At 41.2% G+C, this 18,144-nt stretch overlaps 2 protein-coding genes across 11 annotated transcripts in view; one reads left to right on the forward strand and one right to left on the reverse strand.

Moving 5' to 3' along the window:
* NAA35 (N-alpha-acetyltransferase 35, NatC auxiliary subunit) overlaps positions 1-7,697 on the forward strand; it is a 94,755-nt gene extending 87,058 nt beyond the window's left edge. For all 5 annotated transcript variants that reach the window (XM_045882332.3, XM_045882330.3, XM_064579419.1 and 2 more), the window contains 6 exons: positions 776-912; positions 1,785-1,852; positions 2,730-2,870; positions 3,236-3,358; positions 6,212-6,292; positions 7,295-7,697. In XM_045882332.3, coding sequence (XP_045738288.1) covers positions 776-912; positions 1,785-1,852; positions 2,730-2,870; positions 3,236-3,358; positions 6,212-6,292; positions 7,295-7,354 — 610 coding nt within the window. In that variant the 3' untranslated portion in view covers positions 7,355-7,697. The remainder of the gene's footprint in view (positions 1-775; positions 913-1,784; positions 1,853-2,729; positions 2,871-3,235; positions 3,359-6,211; positions 6,293-7,294) is intronic.
* Positions 7,698-8,850: 1,153 nt separating this feature from the next.
* GOLM1 (golgi membrane protein 1) overlaps positions 8,851-18,144 on the reverse strand; it is a 55,051-nt gene continuing 45,757 nt past the window's right edge. For all 6 annotated transcript variants that reach the window (XM_045882333.3, XM_045882334.3, XM_064579421.1 and 3 more), the window contains 2 exons: positions 16,538-16,651; positions 8,851-11,197 (listed from right to left, as the gene is read on the reverse strand). In XM_045882333.3, coding sequence (XP_045738289.1) covers positions 11,124-11,197; positions 16,538-16,651 — 188 coding nt within the window. In that variant the 3' untranslated portion in view covers positions 8,851-11,123. The remainder of the gene's footprint in view (positions 11,198-16,537; positions 16,652-18,144) is intronic.

Below are 18,144 nucleotides of genomic sequence, written 5' to 3' on the forward strand. Positions count from 1 at the left end.
TTGGTTAAGCTTCTGAAAAGTTAGTATCGGGTGGAATAATCTGTTTCACGTTTCATTTATTGAATAAACTCAAGTAAATTATAAGCCTGAATGTTCTTAATTTTTTAGAATGCTTTGGTATAATGCCTACAATTTTACATTTTTTTTTCTGTATTTGCATTCTCTTGCAGTTAATGGGAAAATAAAATATTTTCTTAATAGGCTAAGGTGAAATGTGTCCTTATATAATAAAAAAGTTTAATGTGCATTCATTTGATTTACATATATAAATGTAATTATCAAGAAGTCTTTTGAAAAATTGTAAAATGCTTATCGTTGTAGGAATTAAGCATTTTTCAGCATTGTCCAGCAATATAAGGCTACAAGAAAGGAAAAGTTAATCATTTGTAGTGCTAATTTCTCTTAAAATCTAATGTATCAGTTATCTAATTGGATAATCTGGGGTTTTTTTTTTTTTTAAAGATTTTATTTATTTATTTGAGAGAGAGAATGAGAGAGAGAGAGCGAGCACATGAGAGTGGAGAGGGTCAGAGGGAGAAGCAGACTCCCTGCCGAGCAGGGAGCCCGATGCGGGACTCGATCCCGGGGACTCCAGGATCATGACCTGAGCCGAAGGCAGTCGCTTAACCAACTGAGCCACCCAGGCGCCCCTGGGTTTGTTTTTTTAACTTTTAAAGCAGTATTAAAAGTCTCTCTTTATTAATACCAATACCTGTGGTGATGAAGCTATCTCATGTAGACATCTTCTACTAACTAACATTTGGTACCCTTGAAGGTATCTCTCGGAATTCCTTTATGCATGGTTAATGTCTACATTAAGTCGTGCTGATGGCTCTCAGATGGCAGAGGAAAGGATCATGGAAGAGCAGCAGAAAGGCCGGAGTAGTAAAAAAACAAAAAAAAAGAAGAAAGGTACCGTGGATTCTTTTTAAATTTAAGAAGTAATTAACATTGGAGTGCACTTTAATTTCTGCAAGTAGATGGAGAGCTGCCTATGCCTTGTTATGGGTGAATTAGTCCTTACATCTCAGTTCTTGCCCATCTTCTCTTCAGAAAGTATAAGGTATAAACTGAGTCCCAGTGTTAGTGACACAAGCCTCTTTGGTGCCTTCCCTTGCTTTTCTTTTACTTATTTGCTGTTGTGTGTGTTAGAGGACCTTAGGACAAGAAGAAGTAGCCACATGGAGTGTGCAAGCAGGGTAAGTCAAGGAGCAAGGCAGCAGAAGACCCTTGATCTTTTGACAGAAGGCTGACCACTTAGAGGGGAGTCGATCTGGAGCTGTGCTGTTACATTGGCACAGAAAGATGATCACAGAGGGCCTTGGTGTAACACCCAAAGCCCAGGAGGAGAAAGAAAGGTTTCAGAGGCACTGCTCTCTCAATCCCTAGTGGAAGGGGACAGATAGTGCTACAAATGTTACAAAATATTACTGTGTATATCATTAGGATTTCAACAGTTTGGGTGGGTTTTTAAATGACTATATGTGTGGGTTTCCTAATTCAGAAATTAAGTCTGCATGGTGAATTCAAAAGAAGTTAAAATTACTTCATACTAGAATTTTATGGTATTACTGATTTAGGGAATATGGCTTTTTAAAAAGCCTTTCAGTTTTATTTTATTATTTGTAGATTTGGGCCATAAAATAAAATTTAACCTGTAGGAACAAACTTTGAATTTTTAATTTTAGTAAACAAGGTGGAAGTTTTTTTTAAATTAGATTTTCTCCTGCAGTAATGCAAGAGGAGGGGGAAAAGAGTGTGGGTAATTTTCTTTTTAATTACAGTTCGCCCCTTGAGCCGAGAGATCACAATGAGCCAGGCATATCAGAACATGTGTGCTGGAATGTTTAAAGTAAGTTGTCACAAATGAAGTTCTTTTTTGCTTTTTAACTACATTGCTGTTACATAGTTTAATTAAAATGGACTCTTTTCTGTGATTCTTTCCAGGTTCTAATTTCACCTTTGTGTTTACTAACCATCTGCTTAAATTACCTTTTTTCCAAGTCTAATTTTCATTAATTTGTTTAGCAAGTATTTGTAGACAAGTATTAATTTAACACCCTTGCCATGTGTCAGGCATCTTCTGCGGAGTACATTTAAGGATACCAAGTCTGAGTGTCTAGGTAATGACAGGTCAGGTGACATGTGTGACACAATAAGGCAGAGTTTATTTCTGACTCATGATCAGAAAAGATTTCTTAGAAGAGATGAGGTTTGTATGAGGAGCATATTAAGAAGGGGGTAGGCTCCACAATGAATGGCTTAAGCAAAAGCAAGCATTTTCACGAGGTAGCAAGTGCTGTTAAGCTGTACTTGGCAATTCAAGAAATTATTTGAGACAACTTATATTAAAATACATAGAACATGGACTTACGTTTGAGAAGCAGGACCTATGCTTTTCTTATTGTATATGACTTTTTTTCTTTAGAAGCTTTTACTTGAAGGTTTCAAAGCAACTGTAAAAGCATGTGTCATAGCAGAATAATGTGCATGTGGTACAATTTCACTGGGAAATATAGTAATGGATTAAACACTGGAGCTTGAAAATTTTTTATGTAAATATGGCACATGACATAAAAATGAATACTAAAGCCAGTTTTTCTCTTCCTGTTCCTGATTTCTGAACCTTAAAATTGTTTTAACTCTGTGAAAATAGCTGTTTCTATTCTGTACTCATGAGGAGTTCACTTTTTCAAAGTGATACAGTCTTTTCTTTGATTTTCTTTTAGACCATGGTAGCATTTGACATGGATGGCAAAGTACGAAAACCCAAGTTTGAGCTTGATAGTGAACAAGTTCGATATGAGCACCGATTTGCTCCATTCAACAGTGTAATGACACCACCACCGGTGCACTACCTGCAGTTCAAGGTGAGTCTGCTCGCTAAAGCCACTGTGAAGGAAGTAGTCCTGGGCCTTCCTAGAGATCCGCTGTTTGTACCCAGCCATTGCATTAAAACAGTCCACTCAGACTAGTACTGGGCCAGTGACAAGGCGATAAAACAGCAGCTTTAATTAGTGTGAAAATTAAGTACGAGGATTATATGAGGTAACCTACGACGGTTGGGAATGGACTATTACGTAGGGAAAAATAGGGACATATGCCGAGTGTTTGCTTTAGTGTCTATATATGAATCATGAATCAGGTAGAATTTTTTAATTACAAAAGCTACTTTATAGAGTTTTTCATATTAAACATGTTTTGAATAATACAGTATCCCCCCCCCCTTTTTTAGGAAATGTCTGACCTCAATAAATACAGCCCTCCTCCGCAGTCTCCAGAACTGTATGTGGCAGCTAGTAAGCACTTTCAGCAGGCGAAAATGATCTTGGAAAATATCCCAAACCCAGACCATGAGGTAAGACTGCAGTCACAGTAATTCTGGAGGAAAAGCTTGGCAGGAAATAGGTATCTTACTACTGGATGACAGTTTATAAAAATGAACCTTACAGAATTAATAGTGAAGCCTCTCGTGTTTCTGGCAAGGATTTTAAATGGCTTTGCTAACCTAACCTTGCAAGACTTAAAATTATCTGACGAAAGAAAGCCAATAGCTCCTTTGTGTAAATTTAGAGATCGATGCAAAGAGAAATTAAGACATAGAACCATAAAGTGTGTAGGCAGAACAGAAATAGGATCCAAGAGTGATCCACAGTTCAGAAATGGTGACATTTAAAATTTATTTTAATGTATAGTTTACTATATTAAAATCTAATTCTATAAATCTTTAAAATATGAAAAATGCTCTGGTCGATTATCACAGGAAGTAAAAACCTTATTCCACTTGACCATTTAAAATCGGGCCTACTGTTCGAAGACTGTTTTGAGATCTTATTCTACAGACCTTGGGACTTGAGAATACTGAGTTGCAGCCTCTTGTTGCTCTCACAGTTGGCTGTATGCCTGATCATATTGACATGCATGGATTCCACAAGTGACAGTGCTTTGCCTCTAACACTCAGACTGTTTTGGGGAGTATATCTTGGTACAACCTCCATGAAAGGGAAGTTAGTAGCAGTTCCTGGTAAAAAAGCACAGATGCTTAGGCCAAGCAGTTCTGCTGCTTGGGATTTATCTAACACACGTGCACATGTGGGCAGTGAGGGAAGCAAGTGGTTTACGCAGGAGTCCTCCTTGCAGCAGGATTCTCATAGCAAAGAAGTAAGGAAACTTCACTGTCCCTCAACAGAGACTGTCAAATGAGTGATGATACATCATATAATACTGTGCAGTCTTGAAAAGGCCGGTTGTTAAATACTGTAATGGAATGTTCTTCAGGATATAAGAAGTTTAAAGAGCAAAGTACTAAGCTGTGTTGAGTGTGCTGCCATTTCAATCAGAAGGGGCCCAGGAACTCTCTATGTGTGCACATATTATAGGAGTATAATATATCTCCAGAAAGAGATGTAAGAATTATGTAAGAACTGATAACAGTGTTTGCTTCCTGGGAGGGGAGCCTAGTGCCTTGGGAAACAGGAATAGGAGAGAGATGACTTTTTGTTCCATATAATCATGTAATAAAAGAAAATACAAGGGGGAATGTAAAAATTAGAGGAAGGTACCTATAACAGATGGTATATTTCTTTCAGTGAACTTAATTTGTTTACTCAGCAAATACTTGTTGAGTGCCTAATATGTCCCCAGCCCTGTGGTAAAAACTAGCGAAGAAAACTAGACAAATCTCAGCCCTCCTGAGGGTGGTGGAGGTTGCAGACGGTAAATAAATTACATAGTATATTAGAAGGTCGTAAGGACTATGAAAAATCAAGCTGGGAATGGGGATAGTGAATACTATGAGGAGGGAGGTAGGGAGGTAGCAGAGGATTAGGCATTTTTAAGTTAAGGTGGCCTGTGAGCAAATCTCTGAAGAAGGTGAAAAAGCAAGTCGCATGGCCACTGGGGATGGAGCCCTATGGGCAGAGGGATCTGCACATGTAAAGGCCCCAAGGGCACGGACTGGTGTGGCTGGAGTACGATGAACAAGGTGAGCCGTTGGAGGTTTTTGAGCAGAGGAGTGACCAGACTAGATTTTTGTTCTAAAGGTTCTCTGGCCCCGGTGCTGAAAATAGACTGTGGTAGGGGCACAGGTAGGAGCAGGGACCCACAGCAGTAATCTGGTGAGAGATGGTGTGGACCGTGGTGATCTGAAGCACGATGGACTGGATGTGGGTGCGGAAAAGAGGAGTTAAGGAGGACTTTCAGGGTTTGGGCCTGAGCCGCTGGGTGGATAGAACCAGTGGAGAGGGCTGCGGATGGAGCAGGGGCAGGTGGGAGCCTGGGCCGAGAAGTCAGGAGCTCAGGTTGGGACGTGCCTATTGGAGGCCTAGAGGGAGCTGTCATCTGGACAGGCGGATGTTTATCTGGGGCTGAGGAGAAGCTGTTCCAAACCTGTAGTGAGATGTGTTTCTGGAGAGAGGTCAGTCAGCAACGAGTAGTGGGAGCTTTTTTCTTCAGGTTGCACATTACTTCCTCTTAGGAGGAATGCAGCATTCCAGTCCTCTGCTGTTCATTTGTTCAGGTCAGACTTTTCGGGCAAGCGTAGTCAGGAGTGACAGTAAACACAGGACACCTCCTACCTGCCAGGCGTGGTTCTCAGCTCTAGTATGGATTAGCTCACTTAGTAATCCTCTCAGCAGGTCTGTGTGGGCGTGGGAGTCAAGTTATTGTCCCCACGCTTATAGATGAAGAAGCTGGGGAACAGAGAGCCTAGAGAACTTGCCAGAGGTTTCATGACTAGTACCTGAAGTGCAAGCACTCCAGCTGTGTAGTCTGCACCCCAAGTGCTCTGCTGCCGCCTTTGCAGCCGGACACTCTTCAGGCTTAGTGAGAGCGAGACCCAGGGGCCCCTCCAGGGCGGCCCGGCTGACTGAAGTAGAGCTCTGTGGTCGCGGAGAAGTATGTCTGTTCGTGTTAAGTTGCCTTTATTTAATAAAATATCGGGTGTCTGGGTGCCTCAGCCGTTAAGCATCTGCCTTCGGCTCAGGTCATGATCCCAGGGTCCTGGGATCGAGCCCCGCATCGGGCTCCCTGCTCCGCGGGAAGCCTGCTTCTCCCTCTCCCACTCCCCCTGCTTGTGTTCCCTCTCTCGCTGTCAAATAAATAAAATCTCAAAAAAAAAAAAAAAAATTAACATTCACCTTGTTCCTATCTTATAAAGACATTTTGACTCTGAATTTTATGTTTTGATAGCTTAATGTTGCTCATTGTTTAGGTCAATAGAATTTTAAAGGTTGCCAAACCCAACTTTGTGGTCATGAAGTTACTGGCAGGAGGACACAAAAAGGAATCTAAGGTAAGCGCATTGTGGGGAAAGTAAATGGGTGTTAAATTATTGTAGAACTTTTTAAAAAATACGATGCACAAATATTACAAAAAGGTAAAACATTCAAAATCATCCCTTTAAAAGAGTTCAGGGGCGCCTGGGTGGCTCGGTCAGTTAAGCGGCTGCCTTCAGCTCAGGTCATGATCCTGGGATTGAGCCCTGCATCAGGCTCCCTGCTCGGCGGGAAGCCTGCTTCTCCCTCTCTCTCTGCCACTCCTGCTGCTTGTGCCCTTTCTTTCTCTCTCTACCTCTCTCTCTCTGTCAAATAAAATCTTTAAAACGAAAATAAAAAATAGGTTCAGGGGCAGAAAATAACTAGAGCTTGCCATTTTGCTTTGAAACTTAAGAGATTTTATTGACTTAAAATTTCTAAAGTCTGCCCTTCCATGCCCCTCCCTCCTTTGTCTAAGTTACTGTGAACGAGTAAGAGTAAAACAGAAAATGTGTGAAAACAAATTTATTATGGGAGAGAGATTTAAAAAGTCATCTGCCTTTAGAAAAGTGAATGCCTCAGTAATGAAGTCTTTGTTTAACGGCTCGAGAGATGGTAAATTCTGTCAGCTTCCCTTGCTGATGTTGTGTCAACATGTGCCTGCTGAGCATTGGCACACCTACATGTACCTCTGTCGACTCCCATCGCGGCTTGCTCTCTGCCGTCCTCATCTTCTGCCGTGCTTTACTATACACACGGTTTCGTTGCTTAGTACTGTCCATGACCCAGGAACTGAAGTGTGCTGACCCACCACCCTTCCCTGTGATTTAAGTCCAGTTGCCTTTGTTAACTGTTCCCTTTCATAAACCCAGAGATAAGCTCATTGTTTTCCCTCCAGGTTAGTTCCTGTCTTCTTTGTCATTAAACCAGGTTTTTTTCCTCTCTCGTGCTGCCTTACCTCTAAAATTGGGAGAAACTAAAATACTGTACTGTCTGAATATTTGTAGATACATTTGTTTACTTTCTGCCTTTCTTTACAGGTTCCTCCTGAATTTGATTTCTCTGCTCACAAATACTTTCCTGTTGTGAAACTTGTTTGAGAGACACTGAAAGGGGGGACATCAAGGGGCAGAATCTACTTTCAGATTCTAAGGGGATCCATCCGTCAGTCTCAGCACATAACATGAAGTGAAATGGATTTCTTGGATAACAGCCTATATTATAAGAAATACTTTTAATTTGACAGCCTTATACGACGTGAATGAAAACTGCTGTTTTAAAGTGGTTTGTTATGTTCCATGGATGAAACTGGGCTTACTGAATGCAGTGATGAATGTTATGAATGTTATATGGTTTTATTACAGATTTAATCATAAATCTTTTTTTATGAATGAGTGAAAATAGTGTTTGTAAAGTTAATAAATTTCTTGACAAAAAAATGCACTACTGGAAATGAAAAACCACAGCACTTTGTTGATGCATGTTAAGGACTGAAGGTGTTTTACTTGAATAGTTCAAACAGATTCAAAAGAAGTTTCAAAACGATTGATCAAACACTTGAATGGGGTTTTGGTAAAATACATTTAAAAGGGAATATGCGGGGTGGGGGGAACCTCTGTCTAGGGAGACTAAATTACGTGGGGACTGTGATTTTGTGTGTCATGATGTCTTAAATTATATACCTATAAGAATATAGAGGTTTTTTTAAAAATCATCCTTTAACTGTTCCTTTTGGCACCTTTAAAACATGCAAAATGTTTGCTAGTGACATTATTCAAGAGGTAGGAATGTGTAGATTTTAGGGTTAGGTTTCAGTGTGGCATACTTTTTGTTCACTACTGAATATTCAGTTTAACCCATGCAGCGTTTTCAAGTGGGGATCTTTCCAGTATCTGCTGCCACCTGTACCTTGTAAGTGCCCAGCACCAGAGGCCCTACCCTTCCTTTGCTGCCCATTCCTCTTCCTGGCTCATGCTGCCGTGGATTTTTATTCTACATTAGATGGTATCATTTTATTCTAAGCAGTAAAGATAGGAACACAAGCATTTGTTTCAACTGGCTAGGGCCTTGGTTTATAAAACTCATTATGTGAAGTTTATGCATAAATTTAAAGAAAATATTTCAAGTCCTTTAACTTTCCCAGAGATGTGTTTCACAGGCACACCAACAAGGATGGAAGCATTTTACTTGAGCTTTTTCAAAAGTACATGTGATGATACCAACTTTGGGATAATTTATAGATTGAAGAATTACTCAATTTTATAAGCCAGTTTTTAAGGGATAGTGGCTTCGTACACAAACATTTAAATACACAAACTATTATTTCCCCAACTTTGACACTAACGAACATTTTCAAAGTCTAACAATGTGGGGAAAAAAAAACCCTACAATTCATGGAATCTTTTTGTATTTTTCGTAAAATTCAGAGACAAGGATTAGAAGTTGAGTGTTCTATAAACTATCAATTATTTATAGTAATCTCTTAGTGGGAGTAGACCAAGCCCTTGGACCTTAAAGGCTCCTGAATTCACACTTGTCTTGCACCACTCTAGGTTCTGCTAAGAATAGCTGACCAACTACTATCAAAACAATCATGCCAGTTACCAATCTAGTTATTTAATGACCGCACACTGACTTAACAGGTATTGGTTTGTCAAATTCCATCACACAAAAGTACATTAAGTATGTGCAGTGCTTTCATTACTCAAAAAGTCTGAGTATCGCGCAGGGAATCTACAGTCCCATCTGGAGAAGAAAAGAGTCATCACATTCCTGTCTACATACCATTTGAGAATACAGAGGAAGGTGTAAATTAAATAGTTCACACCTATTAAAAATTGGAATAGCTGCTGATTAATTTTGGATGAAACCAGAAGACCAAAGTGGGGGGTTTGCCATCTACTTCCGTATTACACAGGTTTTTGTTTTGCTTTAAAAAAAAAAAAAAAAAAAGCCATGACACCTCTATAAATTGTTGCCTCAGAATAGGTTGCCTATGTGATGTCAAGGTAAGCCGGTGGTAAGAAATCATGACTGGAGAGATTACTCACAGTACACACCTCCTGAACAAATGGCCTTTGGTGCCTTTGTACATGAAGATGGAAACAGCGTGGTTATTTTTTATTTATATTGACATCCCATCTCAGTCCACAAAAGGTTTAAGGCAAACCACCATTCTTAATCTATAATTTGCAAGCTGATTCTTCAGGAATCCAATAGGGCAGTAAAGGAAAACAAAGCAGCTGAACTAACAGTCTTGTTTCTTAGAACTCTGTGCACACTGATTAAACATGGAATGAATAGACGTTTTATTGAAAAGGCAAGAGAGATTATCCTAAGGCTAAGACACAAAGAGAAGTTGGACAAGGGCTTAGATAAAACCTTACAAGGCTATTTTTAACACTCTTCGTTAGTTGCCTTTTCCGGGTAGAAAAGTTTAATCTTCGTAATTAAGTAAAAAGGTACCTACATGAGTAACATTCACATTGGAGATCTTAACCTGAATGCAAACCAGGTCCTGCCTTCAGTGCCAGCCAGGGGCACCATGAGTCCAGACCAGGTGAGGGGCCAGGCATCCAGCTCACCAGCTGTCTGGCCTGTGTAGTTCTTTAACTTCTCTGGACCCCCGGTTCCTGTCTGAAGTTGAGTGGTTATAGCAGGTGATCTGAGGCTCCTGCATCTCAAATCCTCTGACTTGTATTTAATATCACTACCCACTCACCCTTAAGACCTGAGAGTCATTAGTGTGACTCTGCCAGTCATTAGTAAATGGAAAGAGCCTATTTACTGGAAATACGGAGAAGCAACTCAATGTGAATTATGATTAGTCCTTTTCAAATTAACATTGATTTTTAAATCACGTTTGATAGTCAATTGACCACAAGCCAAATGTATAGACTATGGCAAAAACAACTGTTAATTTCTCTTGCCTTTCTAAACTTTCCCCGTGTCACACTGTATATACTCTTAACATCAACTTCCTCTCCTTTTCCTGTAATGGTGCAGTGGACAGTCCACAGCAAACGTGCCCCCGCAGTGCTGTGCTGCCCCCTCTCCCCGCCCCGTGCTCTGCTACAGGCCCCAGGGTCAGCTCTGGTTTGGCCCCTGTTGTGTCAAAAGTCTAATCCACTCATGGCTCTTGGTAATAGGGACTTAATAGAGAAGATTTTGCTTTGCCCACACATACTAAGCAAACTGAGAGATCACAAATATTCAAATTACAAGTCACTGAGAAGCATTTTTGTACATAATGACAAAGGTTATAGAAGTTTTTTTAAAAATTCTCACATAAAATGTCTTTGTATGTAGACTTGTTTAAAACTGTCGCTAGTGATGTTTGTGTTAACAGTTTTGTACTCCAGGCCACTGACTGTCGGAACCAGAAGTGAGCGCATGAGAGTATAAGCCAGGAATCGTTCGGCACTGACCTGTGAGAACAAATACCGGGCTGGTACCGGCCACTCAGCACAGCGTGTGAAGCGGGACACCAGAGGGACCAGAGAAGAATTCTCAGGTGCGGTGGGTCTCTTGGTGTCAGAAGACAGACTCTTCTACAGGCTTTGATTTTTTTTAAACAAAGTTACATTCCAGAATTTTTTAAGTGCCACTGTCACCATACTTGGAGAACTTGGGTTCTGTTTTTGGCGCTGATCTTCTCATACCTATTAGCTGACAAATTCTGACACCTTAGTAAAAATACTTCAAAAAAACCATCTACAACACAGTCATTTTCCTACATGAAGTACATATTAAAACTCCACAATAATCATCTTTAGATGTATATTTTAGTACATTTCACAGTATTCAACCCCTCATATTTTGTAGTGATCTCTGTTCAATCCTGACATGAAGTATATGATTCCAGTTGATTCAGACTGTGTGATTCCTCTTTTCACGCTGATCAAGTAAATTTACGTCTCCTTTCTGATTTCCAGCATTAAGAACTAAAAAAGAAAAGAAATAACCATAATCTAACATTAAAACATTTAGGGGAAACCAGCCAGGCAGGTTCTGTTTGACCTAACTATCGAGAGACTGCCTCATCAAGAGGACAGTATCTCCCTCAGCAACGTAATGGGGGATTGCATTCCTAATCAAGGACAAGACAGTGAACAGACTACACGTATGGCCAACATGGTGCCATGAAATAAAGCTAAAACATCTAAAAAACTTCCTATTTGAAATACTGAAATAATGCCCCATGTCCTCTAAAGTGGACAATATAAAATATAAGATTTGTGATACAACCACAACCCGTCTGTGCTCCATGCATCCCTGTTGGTATCCCTCCCAACAGGAAACACAATGCCCTAAGAGCTACCTGCATCTTCAGTCAGTTCTTATTACTCCAAAGCTTCTCCTTTACTGTATGTGTCTGTATGTGGCACCCATCATCCTTACTCTCCTTCAACACACAAAGGACATACAAAGACCTCACAAAACCTAAAACCACCATGCTGATTTACAACTACGACACAGTAAATGGTTAATGATTTTATTAAATGAATTAAATGACTGCCTTAATATTGTCTTTTAAAGTTCTCTAATAAAGTTGGAACTAATGCCTTTTTCTTCTAATTTCCCTGGAGCAAGCAGGGAGGGTCTTAAACTATTTTTAATGATAGAATCTTAACGTGATGGTGATGACAATTCTTGGAACTGTTAAAGCTTACAGAACATTTTTCTTTGCCTGCGTCCTTTGTTTGAAGCCTTGTACAAGGTCAAATTCATGGGATACCTGTGTGTAGGGGATGAAAGATCCCAGGGCTCTACTGCAAAGCCAAACATTTAGGACACTAGACTGATTTGAAAGGACAGTAAAAGGGATGTTAAGACAGTAACACACCAGCAAACAGTCAAGGACTGGGGTACACAAATGAGTGGACTCGATGACAGGAACAGAAAAAGAAACTTTGTTTAAAATTCTGACTTGATAATATGTTCATGTTTTAAGTATAGTCTAAGAACATTTAAAAATCAAGTTAGAACTCCTATTTCTAGAAAACCTCAAACAATTCTACCAACTGTAATAACTGACATGCTAGATGAAATATGAAAAGATATTTTAAAGAACGCACTGTTGAATCAAACCCAAGCTGAGAGACTTTCTACCAAATAACTGGCCAGAACACTTCAAAAACTATCAACATCATAAGATAAAAACAGATGGTTTTGGGTTAAAGGACCCTAGGGAGGTGTGACAATAAATGCAGTATATAATCCTGGATTATTATATCTTGGACCAGAAAAGGGATATTAAGTTGGACAGTTCACTAAATTTGAATAATAGCATTGTATCAATATTAATGTCATTTCAATAACTGTACTATGGTTATATAAGATGTTAATATTTGGGGAACCTGGGTGAAAGGTATATGGAAATTCTATTTTAAATTAAAATCTATTTTCAAATTGAAAAGTTAAAAATTTTAAAGACACTAAAATGCACTGTCTATAATGGCAACAGAAGAAGGAATCGGTGAGGCCAAACGTGGAGTGAAAGGTTCCAACTCCTGAAGGTAATAAACATCAAAGCTAGCTCTGCCCTGAGGACTTCTGAAGCCTGAAGACACCGGGCTTCTCCCTTTACAGCTTCCAAAGATGCAGAGGGACAAAAACTAAAGACAAGGGCTCCACTCTGGATGGTAAGTCCAGAAGGGGACTCCTAGATAGAGCTGAAACTCCCAAAGGCTCGTGTCTTGGATTAAAGGTAATGGAGAAGTCTGCAGTCAAGATGGGACAGCAAGAAAGCCTAGTGGTTAGACTGGGGAATAGGACTTCTGAACTATATGAGATGACCGTGCAAGTATACAGTTAGAACTCACGTTCCCTGTGTGATCCAAAAAATACCTGAAGAGAATTTACCTTATTAAAGAGGTGGTGATTTTGTAGTGCCCTTCTTGAGACTGATAGAGGCAAACAACCCCTAGTGCAGTACTGCTCTAACTCAGGCCCCAGAGGCTTCCTACAGATAAAAGTTCTCAGGAAACTAGTAGCTCACAGTTAAAGCACAAAACACAAGGAAAGAAGGTATCCTAAGCCAGTCTGATAAAAGAAATACAAGGTTTTCAGATACTGCAACTGGAAGATAAAAGTCTGATACATTTAAAGAAATAAAAGATGTTTGTAAATAAGAACGTTTAGAAATGAAAAAATTTAAAAAGCATGAATTAAAGAACAGATAAGGCATAGCTGAAGGAAAAATTGGTGAACTCGAAGCTGTCTCAGGAAGTCATTCTGAATGTAGATCAGGGAAGCAGAAATGGGTAATATGAAAAAAAAGGGTAAGAGACATGAATAGAATGGTAAGATCTAACATTTCTGATACGAGTTTAAGAAGGAATCAAAATGGGAAGAAGCATTATTCAAAGATATCTTGGCTGTAATCTCCCAGAAGTAGCCTTGTCAGATAAAAAAAAGGGGGGGGGGGAGCGGGGGACGGAGCTTTTAGAATTGTGGTATAGTGTGAGTCAGCAGGGAAATCAATGGAACAGAAAGTGAAAAGTAGACCTGAGTACATACAGAAATCTATTTGGTAAAGGTGGCACCTCAAATCAGTGGCTTTGAGCTGGTGTTTGGCCAACTGGACAGCCCTTAGGAACAAGAAAATTGGACCCAACCTTGCGCCACAATACCTGAATACATTTGAAATTAGTTATGAATTAAGAGATCTAAATGTAAAATATAAAAACATGATGATGATCTTGGAAAAATGGTGATAACAGTGGCATAGTTTTTGAATTTCAGGGTCCTTACATAAAGTGACTACACTGAAAAACTCCAATCAGACATTTATAAGAGTAGATGGCAAGGAATCCTGCAGACCCCAAAATACAAGCAGAGACAAAGACAATGGCCAGTGCCTGTATGCTAACACTGTCTAGGAAGAAAACAGGAGCAATGGAGCACCTGATGGACCTGAGAACAGAACAGGAGAACCCCAAACAACCAAAAGATTTACACCCAAAAGTACCTGGGCCAATGGATAAACTGCAACTGGAAAGCAGGAGACTTTCTGCTACTCCCGCAGCAGGTGACCACAAAGTACTTTCCTATGGTAAGGACTGAGGGGCCAGGGGAGGCTGAGCCCCATGAACTTCTGAAACTCATTTGCCAGGACTCCCTTCTGGGGCTCCTTCCCAGGTAGAGCCCCATGGGGGTAGGGGGGGAGGAGAACAGCTGAGTGTGGAGGAGAGCCGTGGCTGAGCAGGACAGGAACAAGAGACAAAGGACCTGAAGGTTCAGATTAAAGTGGGGAAGGTCCCACTGGCCAAAAAAGATGGGACAACCTCAACTTCAAAAAGGGTAATAAATACAGTTGAACGAAACCCATCAAATAGGTTTAAGTCCACTGAGTTTGCATTTTAAATATCATCCTCAGAGGAAGACAGGGAAATAATTATTTTGAAAATGGGTAAATAAAAAGAATCAAGCATTTTTATCCTGCCTATGTTATAGAAATAAAACCACTGACTTGCCTATTTATAAAAATATCCTAGTTAACCAATGGAATAGAAAAAGCTGAATTAGAATACCATGAATGAATTAATGAACAACAACTGCTACTTATGTCACAAAAAGAAAGGTGTTCCTTGCCTCCTGATGAAAGAACACACCACTGCCTCCCACTTTACCAAGGGCTTGAGCCCAAACCTGAACCAAGCCTCTGGATATCAGCTGCCAATATTCGGGAAATAGAAAGGAAAAAAGAACATACTAAAATGGCACTATGAATGTACAGTCAGCACTATAAGGACTGTGGAAAACTCCAGGGCAAATGGAGGAAAGGAATGGAGGGGGAACCTGTAGACTAAGAGACATTTAAAGAGCTATCAATTTTAAGAAAGCGGGCAAAACTAAACTGGTGTCCAGGGATACCCACTTGAGTGATAAGCCCATAAAGAAATGCAAGAAAATGCCTATTAGAAAGGTCAGGATAGGGGGTGCTATTATGGGGAAAGACTGGCCTCTGGAGGGCTGGTCAGGTTCTAGTCCTTGAGGTGAGTGGGGACACAGTTACATGGTATTTACCTTCTAAAGACATTTGCTTTGTGTGGTTTTCTGAATTTGTGTTTTACTTTTTAATAGAACTAAAAGAAAAATGTGAAAGCATACTTAAACACACAGATGAATTCCTTCCAACACTAGATGGGAAAACTTGCTATGATTCAATACCCAGAGGCAATAAAAGAAAAGACATAGAAGTTTTGAAACATTCACATGGCAAAAAACACCATACATAAAACCAAAACACAAACTGGGAAGAAGTATTTACAACTTACACCACAGATAAAGGGCAATCTCCCTAGCATATAAAGATCTCTTAACAACTAGGAAAGGAAACATTAAGAATCTGATAGAAAAATGAATTTTAAAAAAGGGAACCATGGGGGGCACCTGGGTAGCTCAGTCGGTTGAGGGTCTGCCTTCAGCTCGGGTCATGGTCCTGGGGTCCTGGGATCGAGCCCCATGTCGGGCTTCCTGCTTGGCGGGGAGCCTGCTTCTCCCTCTCCCTCTGCACCCCCCCCCTTTGTGATCTCTCTCTCACTCTCTCGCTCAAAAAAAAAAAAAAAAAAAAAATTCTTAAAGAGAACCATGAAACCACATGATACTACAAGAGGATATGTGGCAGGGTGACAGCATTAGAAAAGTCACCATCAGACAAGGGTTTTCAATGGACGCTAAAGCCACACCATTTCAAAGCATCCCCTTCCACATGACTTCTCAGTTACAAAGGGAAAATGGCAGTGCCTTAACCAGGCCGTCAACCTGCCCGGGGCCTGCCTCCTGGTGGGAAGCAAGAAGAGCACACTGCAGCTGCAAATATCATCCAACCTGAATCGAATCACAAGCCAATGGACAAATCCAGAATCTGATACATCCCACAGGCCCAGACCCTTTAAAATTCAAAATGATAACAAAGTGCTACTATAAAAAGCTGCCTAGAAGTACCGTGCAGATGTTAGGGCTTTTTGACTGCTGATACAGAGTGATCAAGTGGTGACCTAGCCATCTGTTGGGAAATCCCTAGATGTCATGAAGACAAATCCTCCAGCCAACACCTGAGGGCTGGAGCCCCCTAAACACACAGACCTTCTGAAAGGTCTTCACCTTGGACTTCTCAACCCTCCCCTCCCTCCACGGCCCCACGTTCAAAGGCTTCTGGATTGGATGGATTACTTACAACATTAGTGCTGGGATTCAGTGTTTAGTCACTGCGAAAGTGAACGAAGGACCACAATGTGAAGTTCAAGGCAGGCCCACCGCCTCGGCACACCTCTTACCGTTCAGGTTTCTGTCGTTCCCTGCGAGGGCTGCCTGCTTATCTGTTTCCGATTCTGCCTCATTTTCATCCATGTTGTAGTTCTCCTCTCCTCCTAGCTTTTGCTGGTGTCTCCCTGCAAAATGAGCACAGGCACAGAGAACACAACCCACATGACTCTCTCGAGGCCGCAGGGGCACCAGAGCCCAGGAACCGGGGTTTTTCGCAGTCACGGCTCAACAGTCAGGTCGTCTTGCGACCTCTCAGAGAACGGTGGGCACTTGTGTGCCTGCTGCCGGTACGAACAGCAGGTGCGAGTTCTCCACTTCCCTGGCACCCCCGCTTCAACGGAGTCCATAGAAACTGTGGCCCTCGACACAGGGCTGTATTCTGGGCTGGAGCTAGGGAAATGAGCTAATTAACCCCAAATCCTGGGTGGTGGGTTTTTTTTTTTTTTTTTTTTTTTTTTAAGAGACCATCAACTCGAGGTTAAAGGAAGGCGCTGCTGTTGCTGGAAACAACAGGTTTCTAGTTAATGACGGCACCTCCTCAGAATGGCTTGTGGCTCTGACAGAAGCAAATGGAGAGGCTACTGAGTGCCAAAGGATTTTCCATCATCCCTACAGAATTAGATCATGCATCACCACATTCAGCCCTGCAGAGAACCACCACCAGAAAAGATCAGGACAAAAGGCGTTCAAGAGACATATTCAGGGCGCCTGGGTGGCTCAGTTGGTTAAGCGACTGCCTTCGGCTCAGGTCATGATCCTGGAGTCCCAGGATCGAGTCCCGCATCGGGCTCCTTGCTCAGCAGGGAATCTGCTTCTCCCTCTGACCCTCCCCCCTCTCATGCTCTCTATCTCATTCTCTCTCAAATAAATAAAATCTAAAAAAAAAAAAAAAAAAAAAGAGAGACATATTCATAGGCTTTCCTGTGAATGTCTTTTATACACATATAGGTAGGTAAACAAAATCTTTTTTTAAAACGCGGGTCTGGGAGAGTTGGCTCTAGTTACATCCCCCTGCACTCACTGCCTGAAGTGGAGGCAAAGGCCACACCTTTGGGCCCTGCCGCTTTATTTGACAGCTGCACCAGGATGATGTGTATCCTGCAGGACCTCAAGCCAATCCTCAGATATTACCCTCTGTGGCCAGTCTGAAACCTGAGTGCCACTGGATTGGCCACCGGAGTTTCCTCTTCTTTTTAATTCTTTAACCGAAACCTCGTGAGAGAACAGTCTTCAGAAAGAAAAACTCAAGTGCAAACGAGATCTGGAAACAGGGTGATTTCCACAAATAGGCACATTCCCCCACTCTTGTTAGTGGCTCGTCCCAGAGCACAGGTATCTTCACAAGTGTTCCTGGCTTGGCTGGGAGTGACGTCTTCCACAGCTTTTAGGGACCCAAATACATCCCAGAATATTGTGTTGATCTCAGTTTCCCCACACTTCTATGTATCTTAAAAAAAAAAGTCCACCAAACCAGATAGGATTCACAGGTCACTTTGCTGCCATGCTCAAATATGCATGAAACCCCATCTACCCAATCCCATTCACTGGGCACTGGTGGTGACACCATGTGCGGGTGGAGATGCGGACACACAGGCAGGGCACAGGGTCCAGTGCGGGG

Source organism: Mirounga angustirostris, unplaced genomic scaffold (genome assembly GCF_029215605.1).
Source record: "Mirounga angustirostris isolate CCGP_5_RB_7025 unplaced genomic scaffold, mMirAng1.0.hap1 SCAF_15, whole genome shotgun sequence".
In the NCBI taxonomy this organism is placed as follows: domain Eukaryota; kingdom Metazoa; phylum Chordata; class Mammalia; order Carnivora; family Phocidae; genus Mirounga; species Mirounga angustirostris.